The following is a 19,016-nucleotide window of genomic DNA, read 5'->3' as shown; positions in this document are numbered from 1 at the left end:
GCGTGCATCGAACCGGAAAGGAGCCCTTCGCTCGAGCTATCGTGTGCAAAGGGTAGTGGAGCCGGTTACTGTGGGGTAACAAATTTCTTTTGCTTATTAACTATTTTTTCTTGTTTCTTAACTATTTTTTTTTATTTGCTTTCTAACTGCTTTTAACTATGCTTCGCGCATAATTAACTTTACATTCATCGAATAAGAAATGTTCTTATTCTTTTGTTTTGTCCACTTTTGGATAAAAAGATTTATTATAAATAAATATAAATTATGAATAAGTTGGATTTATTCTACAGCCTATTTATTATTTACTCGTATTATTTTACTCTGACGAGACATTATTGCCAACATTATCTCATACACAACATTCGCACCAACAATTTCGCAACAACTGTTTCCAACGCAGCTCAGAACTTTCTCTCTCTCTCTCTCTCCTCCCTCTCTCTCTCTCTCTCCCTCTTTCAATCGTCGCGCGGCAAAGGGTTTCGCGCCTCTTACACGGCTGTGCCCACTTGACAGCGAGCCGTCCACGAACAATTACCGTCTGATTGCACAACGGTAATTGTATTAATCGTGGAATTCGACGTGCCGACGATATCTCGTTCGCCGCGGAACTAATAATTATCGTGCTGCGAATCGCCGGGAAGTAGATATGACTAATGGCCGCTCGTTAACTTTGCTATAAAGTAACCAGTCTTCTCCGTGGACGATAAAATAAGTGGCGTATCGAGTTAACCGAATTAAAGCGGGGATAACGATGGCGGACGTAGACTCCGAACACGATAGTACTGTCCAATCGGAGCTTAGGACGTTCGCGGGTTCAGTTTGCGGTGCTTTTCCGTTATATTTGATCTAGATCTCGATGATCTGTCTCTTCTGAAAGAGACTGATATTTTTGGAACGAAATAGGAATTATTCTTGACCAGTTAGCTGTGGCGCCTCCTTTTCAGAGCGCGCATTTATATTGCGTCACGATAAAATATTGGATCAAAAAGACGGTTTTATTTTATAAAATTGAAGATTTTATTACTAAAATATTCACTTACTCACTTAACATTACAATTCACTACAATTCATTCGACATTACTTATAGTTAAAAATTCAGCAAAGCAAGCAACGGTAAATAATGGCACTTTGCACGTCGAACACTAATATCGTGATCCTTTCTAATCTTATTTTTATAACAATGTAAACACCTTTGTGTAGGACATATATTCTAAATATTATTTTTTATATATTATATATTATTTATATTTTATATATTATATATCATAATATTATTTTTTTTTATATTATTCCAATATATTCTAAACATCTTGAAATTTGGGAATACGTTTTCGTTTTCACTAAAATTACAATTTAAATGGCCGACGGTCACTACTTCTTCACACGACGAGTATACCCGTCACGACACAAAACACAGCCACCCCTCCACGACGAGTATACTCGTCGAACACAGCAAACTGTTTAAAGAAAGAAAGCGAACATACTACGATCGCTCCATCTATAGTAATCTATGTATAGTAATCTCTATATTCGGTCCGCAGTGATTTGGACCAATTTTGCTGCAGGTTTCGCCGATTTGTCTGCAAGAATATACATCTTTCAGCACAGAATATAGATACCATAGAAAGAGAACTGCTCGCTGAACGATTCGTAGCCAGAAACTTGGGAGTCCGACGTCCATTATGGCAGTGCCAGGGCGCCGGCAGGTAGTGTGTCGCTCCCAAAAGCGATTTCGACGCCCTCGCCAGGCCGGAACGAGCGCTTGATTGCGTACGAATGCGCCGCGATTTCGGGATGCGACAAGGGACGTCGTTTCCCGGAAGCAGCGGGGACCCCGTCGAAGAGAAAACGGTGCGTGTGACGGATAGAAAAGCGAAGCCGGACTTTCTTCTGGCTCACCCTCGCCCCGAGAAGGAGGCAGCCGCCTTCTGGGAGTAGAATCGACAGGTTCAAAGGGATGGATGCTGGCCGGGAGAGGGATGTCGGATTTCCTCGTTGGAAGAGCGTGCGACGTGAGCTTTCAGGCAATTTCTCGGTCGTGCAGGTCACGTCGGAGTGCTGCGACCATGCGAATACGCGGCACACGTCGCTCTATCTCTCTCTCTCTCGCTCGCCCTTCTACCCTGATTTGATCCCCTGCGTTGCGGCTGGCCCGGGGGTGTCTCATAAATATGATGGGAACAGGGCTTCTCGGGGATACTCGACCGGACCGGGGCTCTATACGTGTTCCTGCCTCAGTTATTCCGTTCGAGAGACGCGCCGGATTTCGCGCGCTAGCCCTCCATTCTCGCTGACCCCTCAAATCTCTCTTTCGCCGAGCAAATTGTTTCTTCGATCGCCAAATGCTCGCCGGGCTTGCCTTCGCGAAACTCGGCCCCGGTTCACGCGAGCTCCGCGCAAACTCCGCGAAAGAAGCATGCTGCGAACTCGGTGCTAGCGTGGGACCGCTTATGCTACCGCGCACGGGGCTGCGAAAGCACCGGCGATGATATTTCTATTTTATATTGAACGATATCGTGATTTTTAAATCGCAGACCTGACTGAAAATATTTCAACCGAGAGGATACGAGCAGTTGCAGATACCATTTCTCTGAACCGTGTGTTACACGTGCTTCTTTCGAAATAGTAATTTATTTCTATAGTAAATGAAACGCTAATTGATGCGTTGTCAGATTTTTTGAAAATTGTAAATCCGTTGTTAATTTGTATCTAATCGTCGCGTTCTCGTATTCGTTGTCTTTAAATTACATGAATTGTTTTGTGCCAGTACATGTTGAAATGTTCTTGCAAGAAATGTTTAGATAAACTTCTTTGGTCAAGCATATTTTACGATAAAAATTGTACGAAGTTCAAATAAATTCTATCTTAACATTGCCATAACAGGGTTTAATAGTTCTGGCGTTAAGAAATATAGTGACACAGAATGTTGCAAACGAGGAATTGGAAATAAAAATAAAATGAAATAAAATAAAATGGAATAAAACGAAATAAAATAAAATGGAATAAAATGAAATAAAATAAAATGGAATAAAATGAAATAAAATAAAATGAAATAAAATAAAAATCGTCCACCTCCTGTAACCCCGCGACGGATTCAGCAGCTGTCGATCCCGATCGAGAGGAGCGTGGCGCGGGAAACGGAGACGGGAAAACGTCAGCCTAAGGACGCGTGTGACACGCAGCCTTTGTCGGCCGACAAAGCATCGGGATCTACTGGTTGCCCCCGTTCCCCGAATCCGCTGAAAGGGATACAATCGTACGAAATTGAATTGTACGACGATTAGCAACCGTCCGTCGTCGCCTTTGGGTCCTCGAGCGGTAAAGCTCGACGAGTTGACAGTTTCCAACGTAAAAAAAAAAAAAGAAGAAAGAAAAGCGAATAGCGTGCACGCACCGGATCGATTGAAAATTAATCCTCATTGTGAACGGGAGCTCGGGTCCCGAACCGTGGTAACGAGAAACGCGGCGGAGCGATCATGGGAAAAATTACTTCCATAGAAACAGGCGCGTTCGCTCGTGGACGCGTCGCGCGTTTGATCGGCGCGCTCGCTTTGTGCGCGGGAATTTCGCGAACGCCGTTACACTGAATCGCGAATCCGTGAACTGCACGCTCGATTTTTCTCCGAGACTTATGCAAGGTTTTATCGCGATTACGTGGACGCGAAAACTGTTTCAAAACGCGTCGCGTCCGGCCGCGCGACGTGCGAACTTCTACCCTCGCGGTGGAAATAGAACTGCGGCCGCGTATAATCCACGGTTACATCCGCCGATTAATCGATCCGATTACCGGCCCGGGGACCAGTTTCTCTCGCCGAGACAGCCATTAACTTCTCATCGGACACGGCAAAAACCGATCGAACACGTTGCGTCACCGGCGATCGGTTTCGCGGTGCACGGTGGTTGCGCAACGGTTCGGTCGCGCCAGGACCAGACGGAGACGCGTGGAACGATCAGAATCCATTTCGGATGCAACGATTCCGCGATCGTGCAGGAATCTCTTGCTCCCCGATCGAGAACCGGTCTTCGGCGTCCACGGGAACACGCCTTCGCGATTATGTAACCGGCGGCTCGAGTCGTAACAATGAGAACCGACTCGCGAATTTCTTCTTTCCGTCGCCGTTAAATCGTTCCAGGACGATCCCGTAAGCGATCGCTGGCTGGATCATCAGAAATGGAAGCATTAGAAATGCTAGAAAATGTTATAATAATGTTGTAGTAATGTTGTAGTAACTAATAGCTGGATCGCGGATTTTATGCGTTTACGATAGAAATGAGTACAATAATGTCTCCCGTATTGACGTTCAGATTGTCCACAAAAATGGACGATTATCCGAGCCTTGCGGCTCGTTTTTATAATTGTTGACAATTTATAACTATAAAAACAAACCGAAAGGCTCGCGAATAATCGTATCTCCTCTCCCCAAATTGTCCATTTTTGTGGACAATCTGAGCGTCAGTAAGGGAGACATTACTGTATGTGAAATGGAAGATTGTGAAACGACATTAAAATTATTCAAAGATAATGTGACATTGTTTTAAACCTATTAGGATTGGTAACAGAGATAATAATATATTTTCGTGTAATTTACACTGTTCGCAATTAACTGCGACAATTTTTACTTCGCACAGCGATCCACGGTCTATTAATAATACCGAAAGAGCGTCACTTGACTCGCACGACTACGAAGACTCGCTTAAAAATACAAATCCTGAAACACTGCATAACAGAACGACAATTACAATTATCTTGTTTGCCAGTAATGTGATCGCAGGTCATATTTCATCTCCATTATCATTCAAATTGTTCGCCTTGTTATGCACCATCGGAACATTTCAGGGAATCGTCCGCTGTTTTATTCTGTAAACCATCATCATCACGGAACATACGGTTCTTAAGATTGTATTAATAGAATGATTAGTCACGCTTAGGCGCCGTACATGCGAGAACAAATACTCCCTCCGCGTCGAAATGATTGTCCCATTTGCATGAATTATCCGCATGGAAATGATTGTCCCGTTTTAGAGAATAATGTTCTGTACCTGTGTTCTGTCGCGAATTTCAAGACGCGAGCGTAATTTATTAAGCGTGACACGGCTATACGAGTATTTTATATAATCCTAGTAATTTTAATTAATTTTATATAATCTTAGTAATTTTAATGAATTCTATATGATCTTAATAATTGCAATTAATTTTATATAATCTTAGTAATTTTAATTAATTTTATATAATCTCCTATCTCCTTAATTCGATGCGAATTGATAAATTGGACAATCATTTCGATACGGAGGAAGTATAATTGAACAATAGTTAGAAAGTCTAAAGCTATCGCTAGCCTATTGTACAATAATTATTATATTAATTTTATTTAGAAGAGATAATATATATTATTTCGTTATTACCTTCTCTTATTATATTAAAAGGTTTCTTGCCGCGAATAAATGAAATGAAATGAAATGGAATGGAACGAAATGAAATGAAAAAAGGAACGGACAGTGGCGATGCAGAAAATGTCGAGTTGTTATAAGCTGGTGGCGAGATAAGCCGGCTATCTGGTCGATCGACACGAATTTTTCGGATCTTCGTCGAGTCCTGGAACGAGAGACGAAGCTCCATCGTGATCGCGGAGGAGCTTAATGCCGGCCGATTCGTAAAAACCGAGCGTGCTGCTGCTCGAGACGCCAGGCGATCGTCTCGATCGTTACGCAACGCGGCGAAGAAGGCTAGATCCGAAGAGATCGGCTTGTTCTCGCGGTTCTCGTCTCTGTGTTCTCTGGTGCGCGTTCCCTGGCTAGCAAACAACTTACATAATACCGTATATTTATCCGGCAGCACGAGTTTACTGCACTACCGACACCGTTCCCTCTCCCGCGGGATTCGCGGCACGCGCGTTCTCTCTCTCTCTCTCTCTTTCTCTCTCTCTCTCTTTCTCTCTCTCTCTCTTTCTCTCTCTCTCTCCTTCTCCCGATAGAAGCGCGGGCAAATCCGCGTGCATACGTGTTCATTACCCGCGATGCAACCGTACGCACACGTGACCGCCGGCGCTCCGCTGTCTCATTAAGAAACGGCCGACGGGCCGCTCCTTTTTTTCGGCCGACCAGGAATTATTGCCAACGGCGAGATTACTTATCGGCGTGTCCCGCTGCCAGCGAAACACGCCGCTTCTAATTACCTCGCGGATAACATCGGCGAACACGAGCCGGGAGACCTCTCTTCTAACTCGCTCGGAGCTTCTTCGCCCGGGTTCTATGCAGAATGATCTTGTACCGTAGTCTCTGAATGGCTCCCAACGACTAAGAATGGTCTCGAGCCAGCCGCTGTTAATGGGTTTCCCGGCGATCGTTACAGCTTAAAGACGCCTGACAGCGTTTTTATTGCTCGCGACCAGACCCGGAACTTTCTTGCGTTGCGTGATTGGAGAACGCACGCTGCTACGATTTTATTCGGCTCTGCATCCTGTCGATGTTGCGATGCAGGTGCGAGGGAGACTCTCGAATTGATCTAACTGTTGCTACGGAACTTTCTGCGATCATGAGGTGTCGCAGAAACCACCAATTTTACGGCGAGCGAAGCTATCTTTTCTTTCCTCGGGACGCTAGTTTTAGGAGAATCGGACGCGTTACCTGCCGGAAATTTGATGACAGTTCTCGTAAAATCGAAGATCAAGAGCCGAGATTCTCTGAAAACATTGTTCACGAATTATAATAATCTCTTCCATAATTCGTCAGATTATTTAGATTGAAATAATGGAACGAGATCTTGCGACGTTGTCGTTTAAGAAAAAACGATCGAGCTTCTCATAATCATTGAACTGCAGTCGACAGTCAACTTTGCAGTCGAAGCCATTTTTAACTCTTTCTGACTTACAAGTATTTCCATTTTGTACAATCTGGTGCATTTTTTACTTAGGAAATTGAATTATCTGGCTCAAAAAACAAATATGATAATAAATCACAATTATTTCGAAACTTGATGGAACAATTTTAACCAGTCAACTGTTTTTGACGAGTACACTCGTCATGAAGAAATGGCAACACCTTTGCGTTACGACGAGTATACTCGTCATGCGTAAAAATTTGCTGTTCAAATTGCGATTTTAGCGAGAACTAAAATCGCAAATTTGAAGATGTGAATATTTTGAAGCCGATACGAAATAAAACTATCAAATACAAAAAGATATAAACAATTATTATGAAAAAACTGTATATACCGACTGCGTTAGGTAGCATACTTTTAGTAATCGCTTACTTTCTGCTACACATTTTAGATGTTCCCAAACTCAGTTCTTCTCGAACAGATCGCTTAAAAAATCGCGTTAAATGTTGCCTTAGGGTCGCCAGTCGACTGCAAAGGGTCAACGGATATTCGGCGAGAAAGATATCAATGGCTTTGGTTGCCATCCTCGAAGTAGTACGATGACACCGGACACTTATTAATGAAGAAAGTCGAAGCGTCGACGGAGGAGAGCCTTCCGGTTCAACGTTTGCCGATCAAATTTATTGAAATATGCGTGCTCGTAAACAGCGGCTCGCGGGTCGAGCTCTTATTATAATTGCTGAATGAGCGACATTTAAAACGCAGCAGTTCCAAGAGTCACGACTTTACAATGTCCTCTCCCACGACCTGGCGTACACCCAGAGACCAAGCGCCACACGGTGCAACACTGCCGCACACAGGTGCGCCACAATCGTATTGTGTGCATGCTGGGCGCGAGGCGGCCGTACACTATGGTCCACAAGTTGGCGAACAGCTCCGCCAACGAAACCGTAGGCACGAAGTTCGAGGAACGATTTCGCGGAACCACTTTATCTTTCCGCGAATGCAACGAAGCCGTCGGATACCTGCAGCAGAATCGTTCTCGAAAACTCGAGAACCTGGAAGAATTCACAGCAATTTCGTCGTCGCTGCGCGGCTAATCGCCAGATCACTAACAGCTCGTAAATCGTGTGCACGTTCTTTCTCGTGAACTCGACGATACTTCGAAAAAAAAAAGAGTTCATCATCTTATCACTCTCGCGAAACGACGATGCAGTCGGTGAACAGTTCGACACGATCGTTACGCGGTGAAATTTAAAGGGAAATTAGAACCGCGTTAATTTATAACGGATAGTTTCAGATACTCGGAACTGTAAAACTGCTTTTATCGGAGACAATGGAACGAGCGAGAGAGTCTGTCGGTTCTCTCGATCTCGATCGTTACTTTAACGAGGCGGCACCACCCGTGGTGTCGGTCGCTTTCCGTGCGGCCGACGTGTTGAATAAAATTCGCACCGAATTAATGGCTGGCGATATCATTGTTTACGTAACTTAACGAGCGCGCCCCGTTTCCCGAGCGCCGTTTATCGATGTAAACGGTCGATCGACTTATGAACGGGAGTGTATGGCTACTTGTAGACTCGTTCACGTTCTCGGTCAGCGGCGAGCGTGTAAGAATAGACGGCGAAGTGGTAAACACCGCCGATACCGGCCGATAAGTGTACCTAACCTAGCCCAAGAAAAACTCGGCTCCCGGCTAGCCGATACGCTAGAACGCTCGTGTTTATTCACGTCTACCGAATATGTTGCAACATAGCTGGTGCGAGAGAGAGAGAGAGAGAGAGAGAGAGAGAGAGAGAGACGGCAAGAGAGCGAGAGACGACGGCGAGAGTGCGAGAGACGACGGCGAGAGAGCGAGAGACGACGGCGAGAGAGCGAGAGACGACGGCGAGAGAGCGAGAGACGACGGCGAGAGAACGGGAGACAGAAAGAGCGCGCGAGGGAAAGAGCGCGAGAGCTGGCGAGAGAGCGAGAGTCGACGGCGAGAGTGCGAGAGACGACGGCGAGAGAGCGAGAGACGACGGCGAGAGAGCGAGAGACGACGGCGAGAGAGCGAGAGACGACGGCGAGAGAACGGGAGACAGAAAGAGCGCGAGGAAAAGAGCGCGCGAGGGAAAGAGCGCGAGAGCTGGCGAGAGAGCGAGAGGGAAAGAGCGCGAGAGGGAAAGAGCGCGAGAGACGACAAGAGAGCGAGAGACGACAAGAGCGCGGGAGACGACAAGAGCGCGAGAGACGGCAAGAGCGCGAGAGACGGCAAGAGCGCGAGAGACGGCAAGAGCGCGAGAGACGGCAAGAGTGCGAGAGACGGCAAGAGAGCGAGAGACGGCAAGAGAGCGAGAGACGGCAAGAGAGCGAGAGACGACAAGAGAGCGAGAGAAGGCCAGAGAGCGAGAGACAGAAAGAGAGAGCGATAGCAACGCGACGGGGCGCGTGCTACCTAGAGATCGTCGACGAAATTGATTTGTCTTACGCTGGTCGTAGCTGCGACGAGGACTCGACACGCCGGCCGGCCAATTATTCGACGCGAATGACTCGTTATCCAATTTGGCTAACAAGAACCACGATTGAACCGTCCGCCGACGACTGTAACGAGCTTCTGACGGGATCCTGCTGCAAGCTTGGCGACCTTCTCCGCCTGGCAACGCGTCTTCTTCCCGTCGGACGATACAATTTTTCTCGATCGTTCGCACTGAAATTTCGAACTGCGAACCCAGCGATTTACTATCTTCCTTGATTCACAACGACTTACGGGGCTTGATTCTTAACGATAAGATTTTCGACGAATTTTAAAAGAATTTATTCGCACGGGAATTCGTGCGGGAAACAATCGCCTCGAAGGAGAATTAATTATTCGAATAACTAGAATAATCTACGAAAAACGATTAGTATAATTCGACAATAATTCATTCGGATAATTGTCTAAGATAAATAAATATTCATTCGAAACAATTCGAGCACGATTGCTTTCATTCCCCAATTAGCGACAGCTAGAAAATAAATCTTGATTTGTAGCTACGAAACCTGCCGACTCGAAGGCGAGAAATGATCCTGATCGATTCAGAACCGTAAAAATAACGTAGCCTGACCGATCCACTGAATATAAAAAAAAAACACACCGATCAGAAGTAGGAGATCGCGGGACAGAATGCGGGAAGAATGGCGTCTGTCTGAAGGGGCGAGCGGGAGGAAGAACAAGACATCCTGTTCGGATGCCGGTCATGCAGTCCCGATTATTTTCGAGCGGGTTCATTATTATTCCGCCGGTAGGTGTGCGATAAAGCGTTGTTATTGCATGTTGCGGCGCAATAGGTCCTTAGGTGGCTCCGTGATTCACGAGGCAGGCCGAACCGGAATGGAAAAGGAGCTGCGCGCGGTCCATCACGTAGCCGCGGTCGCCACGTAGCGAGTTTATTGCGCGCTCGATCCGCTCGCTGGTACGCTTATGCTCGCGCGAGCAAGTTCGTACGGATCGTGACGTAACGGAGAGATAACGTTGGACTGGCACGGCGCGGCGCGGCCCGGCCCGGCCCGGCGGTTGGATCGGCGAAGCGTACGCGTGGGCACACCGCGCGCGCGAGCCGGTCGTCGACGAGGACCGGCCCGGAATATAATGTAGCCTCGCCAGACGGAATTACACTTAACTAACCTAGCGCAAAAACCAGTCCCGACTGGCTGGGACACGTAGCCGCGCACAGCGACAGGAACAAACAAACATGTTTACCGGGAACGTAACGCGACGTAACGTCGCGTTCTGCGCCGCAGCGAGCCGCCGATGACACAGATATCGCGCGGCTCCGCTCTCTTTTACCGTCGTCGCGGCGGGTTACGGTACCCCGGTGAACTCTCGCGGCACTCATTTTTTACTCCGCGCTCGCGAGCGAGCGAGCGAACGAGCGAAGTTGCACGACTCGCATAACTTTTGGGACGCCGCCAAACGCGTTACGTAAAGGTCAACAGGAGAGTTCATATTTACGTGACTTCTGTCTCGTGGAAACGATCGCTGCAAGAAAGGTCTATTCGCGTCTCGTGAAATTTGTTTACCGGAGCGGAAATGTTCAGCGAACATCGGGAGCGCATACGGTCGCAACGAAGAGAACGGTTCGTCGCGGTTCGATCGTTCCGAGGCGGCGAAAATCAGCGCGTCCGAGTAGATCCAGACAGCCGAGTCAGACACGCTGGACCACCCTGAACAGTGGTCGAACGATGCGTGGCGATCCGTCGCTAAAATTGTTTCAGAGTTGTGTCAAGGTTTAACCCTTTGCACTCGAGGCTATTTCAACCCTAAAATAAAGACATCTGTTTCAACATGCATCATTTCCATTTGGTACGTTTGTTTTTGTCGAATGTTTAGAGAATTGAACGTGTTCGCTTAGAGAAGCCTTCTATTTTTCGATAATTTGTCGAATAACAAACTTAAATAATGTGAAAATTCTTTGACGAAATATTATAGCAATTTTCAGAGTCGCCTCGGAGTCGCCAATCGAGTACAAAGGGTTAAAGGTTCTAGTCGTTAAATTATATATAAATATAAATAAATATAAAAAAATAATGTTCAGTCAAAAATATGTATTGACATTCAAGGAATCAACGTGGCCGGTATCTTTTGTGGAAGAATACTCGTTTCTGTAAGTCTTTCCATTCTAATTTGTAGACCAAGTGAATAATGACGGACTTGCGACGAAAACATTTTTTTGCCAGGTCATCGGAAGTGTTTGTATAATCATGCTATGTTTAGGAATTGGATACGAGCGTCGCGACTGACGAGCAGCGCGCTTGCCGATTTCCACTGCTTTTCCAGGCGTCGAAATATATATATATATATATATATATATATATATATATATATATATATATATATATATATATATACCCGTCCAACTATATTTTTCAAGTAACGTAGAGTCGAGGGGAGCGGGAGGATGCACTTGAAACTGATATGCCCTTCGTAACGATTTGAAACCGCTTTTATATAGAACAAATCTCATTTAAAAAAAAAACTTTTAATATTTTTCGCTGCAAGTCATTCTAATGTTTGAATCGGTACGTGCACTGCAACGTCTATGAATACAATAAATAATGGATACAAGATACATAAATGACTAAAATACATCACCGTATCAACATAACAACATAAAACAAACTTAAACGTTCATACTGCGTAGTAACTGGTTTAAAAAATTAGTTCCCTTAACATTTTTAATATTTTAGAATTCAAAGCCGACTTTAGACTTAGACTTTGAAGGCCGAGGAGATTGCAATCTCGTTAGAAAAAAAAGCAATCGTTCAAAATACAAAAGTCGGGCGCAACAAACGAAAGCAATTCGGTATGTGAATCGTGGCACCAAAAATCGTCGTAGACTCGAACGGAAGCCGCGTCGAGCTTTTAAGTAGATTCGGACAGCCGGATCAGGCCGAATGGTTCACAGCCAACGGCAGTGGATCGAACCCGACGATCCATGTGCACGAATATTCAAAGACCGCGACGTAATAGACGAAAACTGTTGACGACTCGCGCGACCAGGGGCAGATAGTGCAATCTGTTTTCGCAGCGAGGAAAATTCCCAGCGACGTAACAGTAGTTTATCGATGCCTGCCCGATCGGAAACGGCTTCGAGTTGCTGGTAACTGCGACCAGGCAATCGTCCGATTAGAGATAACGACGGGGGGACGGAGGGGGGGCCGAGCAGAAATTGGAATCTAAACGAGGACCACGGAGATATCGACTTTATCAGTCGGCCGACGAGGGCTCGGTCGCGACGCGAGCAGAATCGGTAGCCCGGAGACTCCGTGCGAGCGAGCGAGCGAGAGGGAGAGAGAGAGAGAGAGAGCGCGAGAGAGAGCGCGAGAAAGAGCGCGAGAGAGAGAGAATGACAGAGGGGGAAGGGGGAGAAGCGAAGGCGCAAGGAGGGACAGGAGGACGACGGCGAAGAGGAGCGGCGTGGTGTCGGCGTGTCCGCGCGCGTGCTGGTTGGCTGCCGCGTAAGAATAGAGCTAATAAATAGCTCCGGCGGGGAGAGGCGATATTACTAACCTAGCTCAACGTTACGGCACGTTGCCGAGCGCGACCCTGACGCAAAAGTAGCAACGCGCGCGCTTAGCCTAGCTCGCTCGCCGCTTAGCGGCTAGGTCGTTGACTGATTATTTTATGCACTCGATGCAAGTGCACCGCGCGAGCTGCGGCCACGCCGAGCCGCGAGCCGTTCCGTGCAAGCCGACGCACGCATACCTGCCCCGCCGGCTTCTTTATGGAGCCGAGCTTTTCAGTCGGCTAATGCCTCCATTGTTCACCGAACCTGGCGCACAATGGGATTACGGAAGTTCGGATTCTTTCCACGCTTTTTCTGCAGCGGAGTAGGTCGATCTCCGCGCAACGCCCCCCTCTGTCTCGCCGCTTATGGAGCTTCCCGGCCGATCGTTTCTGGGGGTGCGTGGACGGAGTGTATCGGCTTGTATCGCGGTTCGTTAACGCTAGATTTGTGCAGCGCTAGAAACTGCTATTTTCTATTATTGGGTTGGCAACTAAGCAATTGCCGATTTATTCAATGAAATAAAAAATTTTTTTTACTTGGAATGAAGTTTAATCTGTAATGTATTTTCCATTTTGTTCGATGACCTTTTGCCATCTCTCTGACAACTTGAAAATTCCATGCTCGTAGAAAGTCCGATCCTTTTCGGCCAAAAACTGAGTTAAGTGAGATTTTACAGCGTCATCATTATTAAAAGTTTTACCATGAAGGGAGTTGTCCAGAGATCGAAATAAGTGGTAATCCGATGGCGCGAGATTAGGGCTATATGGTGGGTGTAACATCAATTCCCAACCAATATCCATCAATTTTTGCCGAGTGGACAAAGACGTGTGCGGCCTAGCATTGTACTGGTGGAAAATGATACCTTTACGATTGACCAATTCTGGTCGCTTTTCCTTGACCGCTGCATTCGATTCGTCCAGTTGCTAACATTCACGGATAATAAAAATAACATAATAATAATAATAATAATTTTATAATATAACATTTACAGAGATATCATAAAAATGGGAGTGAGAGACATCTATAACTGAAATCGGCAATTACTTAGTTGCCAACCCAATAGTTGATCGAAGGAACGATCAGACGTTTGTTCTGATGTTGAACGAGCTTTGCCGTAATGTTTGCTGGTAAATGTTATTAGTAACACGCGCGCCGAAGAAATAGCTCGGAAATGTTTCTTCGCGATCTGCGATAATCCTAAACAACCCGACATTTTGACGGTTACGCAAATGTTAAGGGTTAAAATGTTACCCGGTGATCAAGTTCTGATGTTTGTAAGGAAATGAATTTCTCTCTTTTTATTAAGCTATGAGGGCCCTATTGAGAATTATTAGCAGAATTCGCGTTGATGTGCACGCTGACGTTGCATTGATAGCTTAGAACTTAGGGTGATAACTTATTCTTTATTCTAAAGGTACAAACAATAGAGTTTTAGAAATTAATGGACAGTAAGAAAAGGAGGGAACAGAAGGTGTCAATTTGTACACGGTGGAAGATGCAGCCCCCCCCCCCGTTGCATAATTTGAAAGAAATGACTTGACGCCGAATGGATTGCTATCAATGACAGTATGGTTTTCAACCTAGGCGATTATGCGATAAATGGATTGCGGATGTTATGCGTTCAAAGAAAAATTGAAATATAAAATCAAGGTTAAAATGGCAGATTTAAAAAATTGAAGGACGTCAATGCATTATTTTGAATCTATTAAGGTAATTCAAGAAAGATAGAACTTGCCTCGTGCCTTAATAATTTATATTTCTTGCAACTGACGAAGACAATTTTCATTTTACATAAAGTCGCAGTCGAAGTGATGAAAAAAAATATAACATCCGCGAATCAAGGTTTATCGCCGACGATCGACGACGGAGACCAGCCAGCCGGTGATCGAATGTCTGCTTCTAAAAGATGCAAAGAAATGCATCCAACGTCGCTCAGAATCGCTCCGAAGGTTGGAGGAACGCGTGAGGTAGGTTCGCCGGAGGTAGACTGCTCAAGGTTGCCCTCGTCCGCGAGCAGATTGCACGCGAGCGCAGATAATCACGGTTTATCGCGATCGCGCGGCCGATTTCACGCGCAAACACGCCGCGAGCGGGATTATCGGCCGTGAAAAAGAACGTTTATCGTCGCGACGGCGGAGCGGCCGTGTGCACACAGTTGCAATCGCGGTCGGGAACGGTTCTGGAGGATTTGCCAGCCAGCATGCGCGGCCGGACGGATGGTGGCAGAACGATTCGGCGGACGCGTTGCAACGCGGTGCAGGAGGAAGCGACTATGTTTAGACGGTTCGTTATCTCGTCCGTCGTTTCTCCGGCGAGCACGGTTTTCGAGAACGGCGAGACGATTACAAAGTTTCAGCGACGGTGACACGCATATCACGCCCACGAGCGCCGTTTCGGTGGCCGGCACCCGAACGGAATTCTAATTCGAGAACTCCGCGCGAGCGTTCAACGGCCAACGCACCATGAAACCGCTAACTCTTTGCTAATTCGGGCGACCTCGGGGGGCGCGAACGACGGATCCGCTGGCTATTTATCTAGCGGGCCCTCTCCTAGAGTTCCCCGGTTCCAGAACGATCTGTCCCGAGCTAGAAACTTTTGCTTTTCTACTTCGAGACCGCCGCATTCTCCGAAATCACTATACTGTAATGTCTCTCTAATTGCCGTTGAGATTGTCCACAAAAATGGACAATTCGGGAAGAGGAGACACGATTGTTCAAGCCTTGCAACTCGTTTTTATAGGCACCAATTTTCAACAATTATAAAAAAACAAGCTGCAAGGCTCGCATAATCGTGTCTCCTCTTCCAAAATTGTCCGTTTTTCTACACAATCTGAGCGTCAGTTCGGGAAACATCACTGTATATTCCTAACTCTGTTCGTCCTATTCTCTAACACGGTCACCTTATCGGAGTTATCTGTCCAATCAGATTAAAACTAATCTATATCACTACTTTATGTAACACAATAACTATCACTTATTGGTTTTATTCTATTTATTTCTTTGCTTATTGAATATATATGCCGGAATTTACTCAGTAGTCATAAAATTGCAAAATAAAAAATAAAAGATACAGAGGTTCGGAAAATTAATTTGTTCGAGTTGCTCACCAGCGTCTAGTAGATCAAAAATACGAGTACAATTCTGCGAACTGTTTCGTTCACCTAACGAATTCACCTAATTCAATGGCTATCTAATTCAGGTGTGCATCCAGCGACTAGGAAAAGGAAGGTGCGGCTCGGATTTAGGATGCCGAAAACTGTTAATACCGGCAAGCTTCGAAGTGTACTAAACTTTTGGCGTCGCGAACAATGTATTATGTAACTGCAAGCAGCATTAAAAATTCTAATTCTCGTACGCGCTGCAAATTCTAACTAGGAGGTCGATCGTATACTTGTCGATGGCCATTCCGCCGGCGAAGTGACGGCCTCCCGATAAAAGTAGAAATTTATTACCGTGCACGTTGCAATTTCCATAGTATTATGATAAATTCTAGATAAAATATGTCACTAGCGTATGTTGAATGTGGACTATAAAAATGCGAGTCGCGTGGGCGATGGCACCAAGTACCAAGTCGAAGCAGCCAGAAGCGATTCGAAGTGTACAAAATGTTCAAACTGCTCGTCGCGATGACGGTGTTGGCCGTGGTGGCCGCTCAGTGTAAGTATCGTTCAGTTCAACGCTATACTTACAGAGCTGACCTCTCGTCGCTTTTATTATAATGTATGCTTGTACGATGAAATTTATTCAATCGCTTTCTGTAAAAGGATCTTTTCAATTCCAGCAACGTTAAAAAAAACATCCGAAGGCGGTCGTTCTGACCGGCTCGGCAGGTTTAGCGTTAAGACGATCTTTCGATGACTGATTTGCTGCAAAATTTAATGTTCTTGGTTGTTTAAGCTTCCATCGGAAGACCGAAGTGTTCTGAGAACGAGTCCTGGTCGATATGCGGACATTTGTGCGAACCATCTTGCGAACATCCGATAGTTACCCCTAGCTGGTGCGGTTTCTGGTTCTACCGCGTGAGTGCCTCAAATATTTTAGTCTGTAGAATATTTCTAGGAACTAGAATTTCTCGTGGGGATTATTTATCCAGTCCACTAGACAGCCTAGGATGATCTTTCTTCAATTAAATAATCTCATACATGGTATTTCAGCCATGCAAAGGAGAGTTTTATGGCTGCAGGTGTAAAAATGGCTATGTGAGGAACGATAAAAAACACTGCGTTGAGGTAAAGGACTGTCCGCATAAATCATAATCCGAAGCGATCTAAAGCGATCTTAGTGCCAAGGGCTATAGTACGAGATTATATTGTAACAAACCGTGCAATAAATATATAATCTTTGCATAATGAAAAAAGACGATCTAAGCAAGATAAATTCAATTCCTAGACAGTCGTTCGCTAATGATAGGGGCCATTGTTTGCGCGTCTGCGGATTATGTCGGGCCTGATTAGGTGCGCGTGCAACGGCAACCCTCGTTTCGTGCCCCGTGAAAGCATAATCGCCTCGAAAAACTGACACCAATACTCTGATCATCGACCGTTTCGAAAAATCCGCTCCACTTTTCCGTTCTCGACGGCCGATTATGGGAAGAAACTCGAAAACCACTCTCTCTTTCTCTCTCTCTCCCTCTTTCTCCCTTGAGAATATTATGTTTCTATTTTCACTAAAATTACAATTTAAACAGCCAGTAGTCACCACGAGTGACGAGTATACTCGTCATGCCACAAAATACTGCCACTTCTCTATATGACGAGTATACTCGTCGGATACAGCTAGCTGCATAAACTCGATTAATTAAATTTAAACGAAATTCTGGAGTTCGACTTTTCCGGAGAGCAGTTTCCCGTGGATCTATGTGTACTTCCGTGGTATATAGCCGATCTACCGCAGTGTCGCGTCCGAAGAGCGATCAACGTTCTATTAATTGCCCCGAGTATCCGAAGTTAGTGACCAGAAGCGAAGCGGGATCGAAAAAGGTTGGTATTCCTCGCGTGCTTCACGGTCGAATCAAAGGAGCGGTCCGCCATAAAACGGTTACGGCGCGCGTCTCCCACGGCCGGACACACGTGGCCGCGCCGAAATAAATTCCCGACTAAGTACGCGAAAAGTTTTAATGGGCCCGCGGGTATTTATACGCGGAGACAGCCGGCCGTCGCCCCTCTTTATTCCGTAGAATTTATGACGCGGCCATGTTCCGCATTAACGGAGCCCCGTGTCTTCGGCAGAGCGGGCGCGTGATGCCAGCCGCACGGCTTCCAGCCGAATGCAAATGCCGTCCCGGAGGTCTTAATGGCGGCCTTAAAACTCGAAATCACCCGGGAGAAAACCCAATAAAGACTAGGCCGCGCGCGACGACGCTGCGAATAGGTGCGCTTCTTCTTTTTATTACCGCCGCGTAATCCTGTCGAAATCTTTCTCCTCGCTGAAAAGCACGCTGGAATGCTGGAACCCTGGAACACGTTGATACCGTTCGACCGAAAAAATACCTGGGACACCGTGAATATCTTCCGCGACTTCGTGACACTTTATCGGCTGCTGTCGAGACGAATTCGGTGGCCTACGATACTACAGTCTTAACCCTTTTAATGCCGAACGACGATCTATCGTTGCGTATGCGACGGCGCCAAACTGTTCGAGATGCGTTTGCGTATGCATTAGCGAGCGTCGATGCTAAATAAATTATTTTGTGCGAGCAATAATAAGTAAATATTACGCATCTTTTCAATAGCCAGATAACTAGCCATAAATATTTATAATAATCCTAAAATTTTGTTCAGTAACGTTGTACCAGCTACACCGATTCATTTGTTTTGTAACAGATTCTCATGCTTGCCGTGCATCGTGGCATTATCCTTTAGTTTTCTGGTCCGATAACAATTATTTCGTTACAAACGATTGAAAGTGCAATATCTATACTTCATACCAAGTGATCTAAGCTGTGATCAAACGATGAACTTTCTTATGTGCAAATACTTTCTTTAATAAAGAGAATTGATTCATCTCTTTTTCGTAAATGTTTTACATTTATGTCATCTATATGATTTTCGACGAACATTTAAATAAAACCGGCGTTAATTTATTCTCCCATTATTTCGTAATATGCTTGAACTTTGCAAATATCATTCTTGCTTTGGTTTTTGCGAGCTTCTTCCCCAAACCTTAGCAAAA

General features: G+C 45.7%; 2 protein-coding genes and 2 long non-coding RNA genes across 4 annotated transcripts in view; 1 reads left to right on the top strand and 3 right to left on the bottom strand.

Annotated features, from left to right (window-relative positions):
- The window catches only part of LOC117228700 (headcase protein), a 283,582-nt gene that overhangs the window by 168,102 nt on the left and 96,464 nt on the right, over positions 1-19,016 (bottom strand). The window lies entirely within an intron of this gene.
- LOC143260577 (uncharacterized) lies at positions 4,545-8,600 on the bottom strand. Its single transcript, XR_013034854.1, has 2 exons — positions 7,250-8,600; positions 4,545-6,680 (listed from the first exon to the last, which is right to left on the bottom strand). It is a non-coding gene; the product is annotated as an uncharacterized LOC143260577 (long non-coding RNA).
- On the bottom strand, positions 11,669-16,212 carry LOC143260573 (uncharacterized). The gene is made up of 2 exons (XR_013034849.1): positions 15,953-16,212; positions 11,669-13,769 (listed from the first exon to the last, which is right to left on the bottom strand). It is a non-coding gene; the product is annotated as an uncharacterized LOC143260573 (long non-coding RNA).
- Positions 16,349-17,202, top strand: LOC117228751 (chymotrypsin inhibitor). Its single transcript, XM_033484728.2, has 3 exons — positions 16,349-16,502; positions 16,743-16,864; positions 17,000-17,202. Exons 1-3 carry the CDS (start codon positions 16,451-16,453, stop codon positions 17,099-17,101), a joined length of 276 nt encoding a protein of 91 aa, XP_033340619.2. The 5' UTR covers positions 16,349-16,450; the 3' UTR covers positions 17,102-17,202.

The sequence above is a fragment of the Megalopta genalis genome, chromosome 15, assembly GCF_051020955.1.
Source record: "Megalopta genalis isolate 19385.01 chromosome 15, iyMegGena1_principal, whole genome shotgun sequence".
NCBI lineage: Eukaryota > Metazoa > Arthropoda > Insecta > Hymenoptera > Halictidae > Megalopta > Megalopta genalis.
This window is presented reverse-complemented; position numbering and strand designations above follow the sequence as displayed.